Raw genomic sequence first — 13,609 nt, forward strand, 5'->3', positions numbered from 1 at the left:
CCCTCTCCGCTCATTTCTGAATTCTTGAGTCACTCTTCTACGCCCCCCCTCTTCTCCTCCTCACCCTCTGTATGCAGTCAACCTGTCTCTCTTCCTTCTCTCTCTGTTACCCATGTCTTTTAATTCAATTAAGGGCCAGGGCCCCACTCCGCTGCCATTACACCCTCATTTACTTTCTGTGTTTTTCAGCCGTTGGTGTAATTCTGTAGTCAGGTGTTGGGGCCGTCATAAATTAACAAAAAGCTTTATCACGGTGGACTTAATGTCTGGCAAAGAGAAAGAGAGGGAATCGGGAGCACCGGGCGAGACTCCGACACACTTGGAGACAGAGCTCATCTTCATATTTGCCTGGAGACATGGCAGAGTGGATGAGAGGAGGGACGAATAGCAGTAAGGGACGCAGACATCATCATCATCATAAAAGATGAAGTGGGGAAAGATCGAAAAGTGAGCAACAGGGAGAGCGAGGGAGGGAGAAAAAAGGAGCAATGCCAGGGTATGACATCATTGGGGTAGTCCTGAGTGTCTTGTTCCAAATGGAGACAATCTCCTAAGGCTGGGGACTTGCCAAGGAGACATCGACATGGTTGCCTGGTACATGGCATATATGTTTATATGAAAGACTAGTGAAAAAGGCAGCGTGAGTGTGTGCTCTGTAAGCGACGACAGGCAGGTCTCAATAGGAGGTTTCTTCCCTTTTTCTAGTTTCTTTAGTAAGTTAACAGGACAACAATTTCAGGTTAAGTTCCAGCACAAGTGATCCATGTTCCGCTGGCATGTGTGCATAGTTCTCACCAAGCAAAATCCAGTTAATTCTGTTTTTAATAAAATAGTTAACCCTCCTTGTACGTAATTTTACCACTTTTTCAGTACATCAACACAATGTTTAATACGGTTTGCATGTCAAGACATTTTATACTATCAAGGGGTTTGTATGTGTTGTACCTGTTAAATTTCCATTAGCCAGGTATATGGCTTTGATGGGTGGTTCCTCTGGCTGATCTCTATTGTAGGCCTTCAACTCATATCTGTCAATCAGCCCTCTCAGGTCCCCAGTGGGTGGCCCCCAGCTCACCATGGCACTGAAGCCATTCAAGCTTTGCACTGTGCTAGGAGGTGGTACAGACCTCGGCACTGCAGAGAGAGACGGAGAGAACGCAGGAGAGAAAAATGAGTCCAGATGAAGAGGAAGAGACTGTGGAGTGCAAAACAATGTGGATCAAGACAGGAAAAGAGATACAAAACTGCAAGCAGAAGAATAAATAAACGAGACAACCAGCTACTACAGCTAAATGCATATTTAATACATAATTAAGCAAGTGAGATAATTAAAGACAAAAGACGCAAATAAAGAATGTGGGCCACACAAAGAAACATTTAAAACAAGAATATATCCGATAAAAGCAGAAAGGGAAAAAATTGAAAAAGAAAAGGCAAAACAACAAGCCGAGAGCATGTGAGGTTAAGTAAAAGCATCCCCCATCGCTCAGTGTTTTAATAGGGCCAGTAAATCATACCTCACCATTAGCATAAATAGTATTTATGAGAGTAGTAACTTTTTGAGAACTGATTTAATACAGCCAGCCATTCATTCATTCAATCTGGGCTGTATTTCACAGCAACCGGCTTCCCTCCTTCTTGGGGGCACTTCTTTCTCTCTCCGACACCCTCGGTAGTTCAGAATGGTCCTGCCCCCCGTTCAGATCTTCGTCTCACAGCCTCACAACCACTTTCCTTTTCTGTTTCCACCCATTCCTCCATCTCCCTTTGCTTTTCTCTCTGTTTCATCTTCCTTCTTCAGCTATTTTTCACACGTTTCATCTTTCCTTGTCTCCTCCCACCACTTTCTGTAGTCTTCCTCTTGCTTCCCCCCTTTCACCTCAGGCCTCATCCTCCAGCCTCTTCTTTCAGTTCTTAATGTTTTTAGCACTTCCTTCCTCACTTCCCCTCATTCCTCTCTGTAGTCACAGCATGGTATAGTGAGACCTACCAGTGTATTGTTCGCTACTAACGAGCAGCTTTATATTACACGGGGGACCACGCAGGCCATTCTGGGTTAACAGCCTTTTACTGGGATGCCCTTTATAGAGGCTTTATCAATCCCTCATACCGTCTGGCACATGCAATATAACTGGCTTTGGGATAAGTCTCATGTACTATCCAACATAAGCACGGCTTCACATCCACAACCTCTTAGGAACAAAGATAAAAACTACAGAACAAAGTCAAAAGGAGGGAATACTTACTAAGGCCGCCCCTGTTGACTTGATTAGAACTGGTCATTTTGGTCTTAGTGAACTAAGATTTTGTGTGTGTGACAATTGTAAAGCCCTCTGAGGAGAATGTGATTTAGTGCTATGCTAAATAAATTAAATTTAAATAAATTGAATTGGATTTAAATGAATTGAGCACATCTCTGTTAAAAACTAAATTGTACTCAGTTTTACAGCCGTTGATTAAACAAAAGCTCTAATATTTACTCCTCGTTGAACACACCCAAAAGTATCAGTTGCAGTGAAGCAAATTAAAATCAAACATTTGTTAGTGAACGTGCAAATTACACAGTACATAGAAGAACACACATGCTAAGGCCTTATAATAATCACAGGTTAGATAGTAAGAAACACTGATAAAGTTGCAGATACTGTAACAAGGTGTATTGGGCTTGTGTACTGCACACAATGAATTGGCTGAGTCGGATGCATGATGTAATACATAAGTGGGAGTGTATATTACTGTAATGATATGATCATATTTGGCTGTGAACATATTGGTCTGATGATACATAAAAGCGCACACATCTGCTGCTGAAGGAAGATATATGTTTTACCTTTGCCCCGGCTGCGCCCTCTCTGCCAAGGTCCCGCTGCCCAACCTCCTGCAGCCACGGCAACAAACCTGTACAAGTACTCTACAGAAGTGTAAGTGTGTGTGTGTGTGTGTGAGTGTGTTTGCACAAAGGAGCAAGGGTTTGGGATGCACATGAAACATGGGAGAAACAGATTTCTTACATTAAAATAAACGTATTTGAAAGCTATTTGCACACAAAATAGAAATCACAATTAACTTAATTGTCACATTTACCTAACAATAGACAATGTTATCAAATACACTTGTGCCAAAGAATATTCATACATTGGACAATTTGTTAAGAACTATTTTTGTTGATTTAGCTATTTTTACGGGAACTTTCCTGTAATTTCCCCACAGATTTGAATAGCTCAACGTGACACATTTCACAAATCTCTTCCTCTGGCTTTACAATTTGTACAACATACACAAGGGAAAGACAACTGAAAAAAAGCATGTATACATTTAACATTCTGAATTGTAACTGTCCTTGTTTGATCAAATGTTCTCATTTTATTTGACTGTTTCAATATAGGCTGGATTATAATCTAATGTCATAATCTTTATATTGTTTGTTTCGATGTTGGAGAAGAGTCTATCGGTGATGTCTTAAAAACAATAATTGTATTAACATTGTGTCAGAGTTCCATACTTTCTTCTCAGGTGAGGACTGTGCGTGGTTACTGTACGTGCAAACAATGTGCATGTAAATGTGCATCATTACCAGTGAAAGGCTGTAGGCTATGATCTGTGGCCTGTGTCTTCCTCCCACTATACACCAACACTGAATCGTTTCCTCTGCAGTTGTAATGGCTTTCACCGGTGGGACAGCCGTCTAAGTAGACTCTAACAGAACGGCGGGAGGCAACAGAGAGATTAACACTTTGACTGACAGGAGGGTTCGTTTCATCACTTCGTATGTGAAGACCCCTTATGCAACCTCCTAGACCTGTGAAGGAGGAAAGGAGGAGATAAAGAAAGTATGACAGCGAGACGAAGAGGAGGAGAAGTGAAAAAAAAGTGGAGAAAGGGAAGGAGAGGGTGAGAAAGAAATCTTTCTGAAAAACTTTCACTTTAAATTGTGCAAATAAGCACCATCATCCTCCAAAATCATTTCATGGTTGAATTTGCCATCCACTTAAACTTAAGTTGAATGTGATACTGCAAGCAGTATGACCACTTTGGCGCCTGGTTGGTACATGTAATACTGCCCACTGGGCCTGTAACTGTCAATCAAAACCTGCAAGTACCTATTGCTTATCCCCACAGAATATTTTTTTTTTTTTTTACTAGTTAAGCTCCATTGCCTGTGTGAAGTACAACCAGTTAAAGAATAAAGCAGCGTAGACAGTGTAAAAGCACTGATATTATTCTCACCGTGTTTGTGACTTCGGCTGTCCAGAGCAGGGTGTGTGAGCTCCATGGGCACGCCTCCCAAGTATAACGGCGAATCAACTCTTAGCCTCACTGCCTCTCCCCTCGTCTCCTCTGCCCAGTCATTGACTGCCGCGGAAATAAGCGAGCCGCGTTTTGCCAGTGAAAGCGGTTTCCAGTCTCCATCGCAGTAACTGAGCCCCACCCACATGCTGAGTTCAGTCACGTAACCTTCGGCGGCGAGTACGAATGACAGGAGGCCGGCTTCCAGCTCCACCTATAAATCAACACCATCAAAAGAAACACAACAAGCTAATGTCATGCAAGTTTTATTTTTGTATTTATTTATAATCTTAAATGTGTCTGTTCTCCTTACCAACATATAATCATCCGTTTGTGTGCCGTATGTAAAGAGTAAAAGTGCATTGAGCTGGTCTGTTCTGAAATCCATATAAATGTCAAAGTCTTCTCCTCCACTGAAGACATCTCCGACCATCTCCAAAAAACCTTGAAGATGAGGAGAATAATTGCCAACAACATGCCATTTTATTATAAGGCAGGGGCTAAATAATGAAAACAACTTATTTTGTTGTGTACACCTTTATTTCAAACTGTCCCATTTAGAATGTGTGACATGGTTAAGATGTTTTTCATGCATTTAAAAGTGACAGACAGGTAAAAGGTTCGATGAGCAGATTGTTTTGCAAAGTAATAAGGGAAGAAATATTGACTGATGAACCTGATCATTCACACAGAGACCAATTAACTTATCATCATCATATTTATCAACATGAAACAACAACCTCATTATGAGCAACATCGGCGGGCAAGCAACTTATTAAGATACAGTGTTGAGAGTGCACGAGGGAAACAGAAAATCCACAAGAAGTTTTATCTAAACACAGCTTTTCATGAAATGCAAATAATCTGTCCCATATTGTTAATTTTCATAATCGCAGCCAAAATCTGCTGCCTGACCTTACCCAATACATGTAATGTATTCAGGGTCATATTTCCTCACCATACACTTTGGAGATTCTACTGGTGGCGGGTTATCTCACGTTTAAATTTAAATTAAACTTGTGACCACTTTGTGTCACTGCATCCATGTAAACGTTGGCTAGCTACCATTGACAAAACCTGTTTGTCTATCCTGGTGATATCAAATCACATCAGTAACATTATGGCTTTTGAAATGAATGCATTTTTTATTCATTTAAATTCCACAGCAGATTTAGGTATGCAAATAACTGGGTTTGTAAATAACACCTCAAAATGATGTAAGCATAATTATCTAAGCATTTCTCAGTAGCTCAGCGGCCCACCTGTAAACCCCCCCCAGCATCAGAGATTAGCAGCTCTCATTGCTGTGGTATGTAGTAACATAAGTAGTGAAACAAGTAAATGAACCAAAACTCATCATCACACATCTCTATATCATTTACAAGGATCCTACCGTGACCAAGAAAATGGGCGCCTTGCACAGTTTGAAGGGGGCATCCCTCCCAGCTTTCATACACTGCCACCTTCTTTGTGGCTTTTTCCCAGTCTAGAGGTTTCCATTCCTCTGATGGGCCGTCAGCCATCTTAAAACTCACGTCTCTGAGGCAACCAGAGAAACACTGTCGCACCAGCTGAGCATCACCTGGTGGGACAGAAACAAATGAATACCTGTCTAAAGAAAAGAACTCCATGCTTCTTAAGTAAACAATTTAAGTTCAAGTTGCAAGTGCAAATTGACACCCGGTGCTTGTCCTATAAACGGCCGGGCGATACCAAGTATCACTGGATGATTATGTGAATGATGACAAGTTTTATGAAGATGGACAGCAAGCTCGTAAGATCTATTTCTAATTAGACTGGACCTCACACGGGAGGTTTAATATCCCTTTCCAAATTATACTTGAGGAGCAGATCAAATATCTATGTAAGCCGGGGCTGTAGCACTAACCTACCCGAGAGTGAACGGAGATGAATATAAAAAATAACTTTTATTTCACAGGAGAATTGACAACCTACGTTAAAATCAATTAAAAATACAAGGCATGTTAAGCTGTCCAACACTTATATTTAAAGGTTAGAAAATGATAAACTATCATTGAATATTAGCTAAAGAGAGTGGGCGTGACAAGGGACTAACCTGAATCCTGCCTTAGCAAAGTTAAGTCTTCCGGCAGCCCTCCAATGAAAATCCCAGTGTTCTCTCCAATGATGATGCTGCCGCTGGAAGCTGACGCACTTCCTGTTGTAGAGTGGTTGTGTTGTATCGGAGGTAGGATGTTATAAAAAAGAAATTAGTGCATTTAGAGAACAAAAATAGATTAATATGAAAGAAAGGAAAATAAAATAGAGTGGAAGTAATAACAGGGTAAAGGAGTGGAGTCAGAGGACACACTCTGGGGGAGGGTTATGATCCTGCAGTCTCTGTGCAGATTTACTCTGAAAGAAGGAAAATGTCATTTGAAAAAAGATTTGAGTCCAATTGAGGATTGAATGTTTGTTTTCGAGTGCGTTGGTATGTGAAGCATTTTTTTATTCATCAGATACAGAGTTGCTGGTATTAACCTGGCTAATACCTCCATGCAGAGTTGGGGGATTTACTTAAATAGAAACACACACGTGATATACAAGCTAGTCATATCCAAGCAGTGGTGCACATACTCAAATTTATGGAGAAAAAAATAACACTCTCATTTACACTCATACGTGCACACACTGAGGGAGATACACACAGTGGTCAGTTCGAATATGAGAAGAGTTACCTCGGTATTGATTGTTCACAACGATTGTTCCCACGGCCCCTCGCCTGGCTGCTATGATGCTGTGCCATTGTCCGTCATCGTAGCGGCGCCCTCCGTCACCCTGTGCTCTCACCGCCACCGCTGAGCCCTACACACACAGACGTATAATCCCACATCACAAGCAAGTTTATTAGGGGTGACCCCAACTCATCCACTATATGATGATTCAATCTAGAGCCCGATTCAACTGTGAGAGGAAAATGTGATTATGAAACAAAGGATCATGCTATTTTCTGCCATATGTGGGGGAGAGAATGTCTGATATTTCATAGAACTCCTCTTACTAGTCTATTTGTAATACGCATGATACACATTTTAGAATAACTCATGTGCCTGCTTAGTGTGAGTGATAACCGTGGTAGACAAAGTTGCACATCTTAATTTTGCGTCACCATTGGAGCAGCATCATAATGACAGCAAAGAAGGACCATATAACAACAACAACAACATCAAGCTGCTGTTTCAACATCAAACTCAGATTTATTGATGAGAGCATTGACATAAAAAACAAAGCACTATCAGAAATCTGGACATTTTAATTTATTTCATGATCACAAGATTTGTACTCTGGAATATGGACTGAAAATGGAATAAGGAGGAAAGGTTTTGTTTACCACCACGAAAAGTAAGCAAGACAAACTGTACCTGTTGCTCTGTTTCAATACCTTGGAGAGCGCTGCATCTACAGTACACTTGACCAATTAGATTCAACATGGTAAAATCTTAATCAGGGCCATCACTAACATCTCCCTCAATAGAGTCGTCAAGAAATCCCCTGACCGTAGGTCTCGCAACTATATGTTTTAAAGTAATAAGCTGTAGTAAATAAGTGAAATGAGTAAATCTATTAGCTCTGTCTCAAAGAAACCATTTTTCATGTCACAGTGCAATCGAACACCCTTAGATGTAACATTTCAAATGACCACTTATTTTTTCTTCCGTTGTGTAAAGAAGATAAAGAATCGATGACACACGTTGTACACAATCCCCCTCAAAGGGACACCAACATGCACATATAATCACCAAAGTGTTGTTACAGGGCTTTTTGCCACCTATTAAGTATGACATCATTGTTGTGATCAGCTTTTAGCAAGTGGGCAAAGAGTAATGTAGTAAAACAAGAGTACTGGGTACACTTACACAAACACAATGATAACATATATCCACACACAGTCACACACTCAGTGATGAAGATTTAATGATGAGATCAATAAATGTATGAATGCCAGAGTATATCAGCGCCTGACATCTTTACTACCGACGCTAGACAGCTCTACTTAACAAGACAACTTGGAGGGAGTCTCTCTATCACTCGCTCTCTTTTACGCTTACACAAAAACCTGATCGTTTGAATCCCTTCCGGGAGAAACTGGCTAACGAATAACCCCGGAGCAAGACATCTAAACCATGACTGCAGACAAACAAAAAGCCGATGCAACATATAGCCTCAGCTAAAGCCACGCCACTCATTACGCGCTGGATGAGACGCCTTGCTTCAGTACTCGTCGTCGTGCTGACGCACTCGACTAAGGTGTGCGTCAGCTGATGAGCGACAAGGCCACAATTCCCGATGGCTTCAACACGCAGCATGTGATACTGGAAGGATGAAAGAGAATAAGGTACACCAACAAATGGTACTTATCCAAGTGCCAACCCTACGGTCTTCCCAGCAATACTTGGCAGCTATCAAAAGACTGGCAGCATATCTATGTGTGTGCCGCACTGTGCCAGGGCTTTTCCATGCTGTGAATGGGCCTTTGGGGGCGAATATCCACCACATTAGGTAACATCGGTCCGTGTTTACAATAAAGGAAATGAGACGTAACGTTTTTTTTACAGAAATCAATGCATTTTCCTGACCCTGGTTATGTCTGATCATTTGATAAGCAAATATGTCCATCAGGCTTTGACTAAATGAGCGAAAGAGCATTCATTCTGGCAGACAACAAACTGAGCTCGTGTGAGCTTCACAGCAGAGTGTTCAGGCACATTCAAAACAATGCAGCTTAGTTGGATTATCCAGCGCTCAGCCGCATGTGTATTATGTTGCGGCAGTGGATGGGAGAGGAGTTTATTTGTGGAAGTCAAAGACGCCGTATTTAACTCCTCCAGAATTTAACAGGTGACCGGCAGTCATCTTGTTTAAATTTAAAATCTAAATAAAAAGACAAAATGGGTGCTTGTGCTCATGTATTAGTATTCTACATTTCTTTGCTCGGTGAATGGAAGAAAAAAACTGAAGAGAACAAAAGTACTGAAGATGCGCGCGCGGGTGTGCGTGTATGTGTGTTTGTGTTTTCATAAGCAGGCAAGGAATCCCTTGGGTTGTACTACAGCAAATGTGCAGGCTCTGCTTCATTACCAATTTTGAGAATACATGTTGAGCATCTGCTGTTGAAGATTACAATATGTTCTTCCCAAAAGGCTGGAAGACTGTAAAATGAAACAGTTTCCAGATTTCACTAAGAGCCTCCAGTGTCACCTAAGAGAGAACCAAGATGCATGGCTGGTACAATAAAATATAATTCTGTTTATCCGTGTACTAGCCAAAGTGTTTAACAGACAGTGACAGCTAACCCAGGGTCTGTAATAAGAGTTACATGTGTAGTATTTCAGCTCGAGACACACTGTAGTTCCCAGTAGTGACAGATACATCTGTATAGTGACACAGCCACTACTCACCTGCACCAAGAGTGTGTGTGTTTCAGCATGTGTGTTAAATAGTTTGTGACAGTGCAGCAATAACACTTTGGTCCATCTCCTCTATGCTTGACAAGTATTATTTCTGACTGTCACGTGCTTTATATTGTGTGCGTGCGTGGCGACTCACAAGTACACATATTTATGAGCATATCACTTTCCTGTGTCATGCTAAATTAGCCCCCCTGCACTGGTAATCCCATTAAGGCTAGCTCAACAGGCTAATAGGGGGAAGTAATGGGCCCGGCTATATGTATCTAGGGAAACACTAATAAGCCGTGACACCACTCCCACTGTTAATTATGCCAAAATAGTCTAAACAAAGGAATCAACCCAGTTGGAGAAGACATACTTACACTTACACACACATTAACTTTGCAAGTCAACAAGGATCTATCCATTGACTTGCACTCCTCGGGACACGCAGATTCCTCCCATGGTTACATTTCGATGAGGGCTTTTTGATAACGAGTATTGGATAGTGATGAGGAAGGAAAGTGTAAGTGTGTGTTTGTTTGACTGTGTAATTAGTTGGTGGCCTCATGGAAGTGTGTGTAATCATCTCCCATCATCACTTTCATCATCTAAGTCGTTGACTCTTTAACCCCCCTACATGTGTCTGTATGGATGGATAAGGGAAACAGGGCTGTGTGTGTGTCCATGTCCGTGTGTGTGAGTGTGTGTGCAAAGCTTAATTAGCTTGCAATTGGTATTCACGCGTGGTGACTGCAGGGAATGAGTTAATTGCAGTCCAATTCAAACGTTGACACACTTTCAAAGTTTTTTCCCCTCTGTCTGACAGAAACCAATGAGGGGCTACAGATCACATTTTATTAGATGGGAGCAAGTGAGAGAAAATGGAAGAGAGACAGAGAGACTGAGACTGGGGCAAAGAAAAAAAAAAGACAAGAGGTGGATCAGAATAAAAAAGACTAAAAGACACGGGGAGTGGAGCAAGTAAGTAAAGTGAGCAGAAAGAAGTAATGAAATAAGAGACAAAAGAAATGAAGGGCGGTAGATAAAAAAGCTGAATGAGACAAAATGGCGTAACTTCACACCAAGCATAGCGGCACGCGCAAAAAAGCATTTTACAATATCCTTCTGTCTGACAGGTGTGTTTACTCAATGAAACACGTACTTATATCATTTCTCCTCCTACTTTTGAAACAAAATTGTAACTTTGGTTGGTCTTGACATCTTCCTAACCCTCCGATTCTTTGTTAATTACAAATTGATCTTAAAAAGCAAAGTTGCATGTGTCAAGATCATCGGTCTCGCAATATCCATACTTTTTTTCCTAGTGTGCAGAAAAAGAACATACCTGTGGATCAAACAAAAAGTAGGGCTGTCCGTTTTTCAACTGAATGGCCAGGAACTCTTCCTGATTTCCTGGAGAAAAGGCACAGAGCAGCAGGCCATTCGGGGAATGAGTTCTGAAACTCAACTCAACACCTAAAAAAATGAGAGAGAGCAAAATAATGTTTTTTATTACTTTGGTATATGGACATTTTTTCGGTAACTTTCAATATATGGATAATTTAAAAGACTTGTTCCATCCATTATTTCTGAATTTGTTCAAATCCATATGAAGTGGATGCGTAAGGTTAAGGGTTTAAAAACAAGGTATACTGTACATGTAAAGTTACAACACAGCACAATACAACACAGTTCTATACAAGTCATATAACGCACATTATGCTATTCCCAAATACATTAAAGCTTATGTGTTTTTCTTGGCAAGTTTTTCCTGTGCCAGCATGTCTATAGACTGTAAAACCCTCTTTGTAAATTGCGAATTGGGGCTTTACAAATAAATGAATTGAATATAAAACCCCAACCACCAACTGGTAGGACACAAGATTTGAGAGCTGGAAAAACAATATTAACGGAGCAAATTCAGTTGTTTAATCTCATTCCATCACATCTGTCCTGCCACGTTTGCTAATGCAGTGAATCAAAGCCTCAGCAATGTGGGAAACATCTGGCTTTCTTTTTAACACACACACCAAAATTCATCCAGCGTGCTGTCTGGTTGTGTTACTTTGGATCAGAGATGGGATCTTAATCCACTACTAGATCCACATAGCGACAGCGGGCATGCGTTTTACTTGTGCATTTCCTCAGCTTCGTCTGTCTCTGAAGGGAAGGGGAAGTGTGGGAAGATGTGAAGAGTTGAATAGAGGCAGTCCAAGGTTCATCAGAAGCCGGTGTTTGCAAAAATAATTAGTGTGTGAAATCACTTAACATGGAGGGAAGTCAAACAGTTACAAGGAAAACTCCAGATGAATACAGATTATCCACTTCAGAGCTCCCACTTTTTACAATTAAAAAAAGCCATTTCTGGGTTGTTTATTTGTATCTGGATCAATGCTTACGGTATATTAGTAGTGGACATGTGGCAAAACAGTGACTTCCCATAGGTTTACAATTTGTAGATGTTCTATATGTGCTGGTTTACAAAGATTCCACTAAAATAATTTCCAATCAGGCTTTACTACAAGCAGAGTCACAGTACTTTCTGACAACAGTCCTAGCAACGGTTATGTGGATTTAATGAGCATAACGTTCTTCCTTGGTGATGGAGATGAGGACTGATCCCAAATAATGTGTGGATGTCAACGCCAATGGATGCACATCAAATACTGTATATCAGGGTCTAAAGAGGCAGTCAGACGGGAATGAGAAGTTCACCGTGGTCATCTGTAATTTCACTCATCCTTTCTGACAAAAATGTAATCATCTGCAAATTAGAAGAATGTGTTCTGTAATAAACGTAAAAAGAGGGAACCCAAAGTCTCCCCAGGAGAGTGAAAGATGTGAGACTAACACACTGCATGAAGTAAATTACTCATCATACTCTTTCTCTGAGTCATTACTTGGCCTAATCTGAACAGACACATTAAACATACAGAGATATCATCCAGTTTGACTTCTCCAGGACATTACTATCTGCTACACCCTTTGCAACTGGACATCCCTAAATGTGCATCATTAAATCATCAAAAACATTTTAATAATCCAGTGATTATTGTAAACCATGAATAATCTGAAAACAGGATTTGCATTTCGTTCTCTAGAGTGATGTGAGTAACATAAACCCTTTGAATGTAGAATTGTCTTCTTATAATGGTCCCCTTTGGCAGTGAACATATGCATTGATTACCAATAGTGCCCAAGACCACAAGTCTAAATGGAAATATGGTGGTAGTGTAGAGCAAAAACCAGACGAGATGCTCTTTACATTGAACTTGCATTCTCTACATCAAGCGGGCATCTGCTATTTACATTCATGACCTTGTCACTACAGAGATGAGGGAAGTCATGACAGATACCTGACATTACATTATCCCCCTTTAACCTTCTCTGTGTCACTCTCCTGATCGCTCATATATTCCTTTTTTTTTCTTTACTACGCTTTTAACCTTCCTGCTCTTTATCTTGACCTTTCCTCCTTTCTTCTTCACCTACTGCATCATCTGAATGTTTTCCCTTCTTCCATTTTAGATTTACCCCTTTTACTGCCACCTACTCATTCCATTGGATCGTAGGTTTTTATGCTATATAGCTATAGCTTACACTATGGTGCAAAAATGTGTCCACCTCATCAGACTGTACAACATGCTATACGTACATATTAAAGTGTATATAATGACCCGAATGTCCCGAAAGGAAGCGTTTTTACAAAACAATAAAAGATCTTCTCTCTTTCCCAGAATTCTTTACAGAGCCACTTAGTTTGTATCAGATATTTTCAAGCAGCAAGTTAGAAACAACACATCTGTTCTCCAGTAGGAGACTGAGGGCGGAACCTTAAGTGTCCGGCGGCCCGCAATCACGGTTTGGATGCATTTTAACTGTAAAGACTGAAGTAAGACTTTAAAATA

At 40.7% G+C, this 13,609-nt stretch overlaps 1 protein-coding gene across 1 annotated transcript in view; it reads right to left on the bottom strand.

The window, feature by feature from the left end:
- Window positions 1–13,609, bottom strand: part of ush2a (Usher syndrome 2A (autosomal recessive, mild)) — a 158,288-nt gene that overhangs the window by 87,072 nt on the left and 57,607 nt on the right. The window contains exons 30-38 of the mRNA XM_078085091.1: window positions 11,047–11,177; window positions 6,987–7,113; window positions 6,365–6,466; window positions 5,681–5,869; window positions 4,601–4,731; window positions 4,228–4,501; window positions 3,575–3,799; window positions 2,831–2,911; window positions 946–1,134 (exon numbers count right to left, since the gene is read on the bottom strand). Of these exons, the coding sequence (XP_077941217.1) occupies window positions 946–1,134; window positions 2,831–2,911; window positions 3,575–3,799; window positions 4,228–4,501; window positions 4,601–4,731; window positions 5,681–5,869; window positions 6,365–6,466; window positions 6,987–7,113; window positions 11,047–11,177 (1,449 nt within the window). The remainder of the gene's footprint in view (window positions 1–945; window positions 1,135–2,830; window positions 2,912–3,574; window positions 3,800–4,227; window positions 4,502–4,600; window positions 4,732–5,680; window positions 5,870–6,364; window positions 6,467–6,986; window positions 7,114–11,046; window positions 11,178–13,609) is intronic.

Source organism: Gasterosteus aculeatus, chromosome 12 (genome assembly GCF_964276395.1).
Source record: "Gasterosteus aculeatus chromosome 12, fGasAcu3.hap1.1, whole genome shotgun sequence".
Classification (NCBI taxonomy): Eukaryota; Metazoa; Chordata; class Actinopteri; order Perciformes; family Gasterosteidae; genus Gasterosteus; species Gasterosteus aculeatus.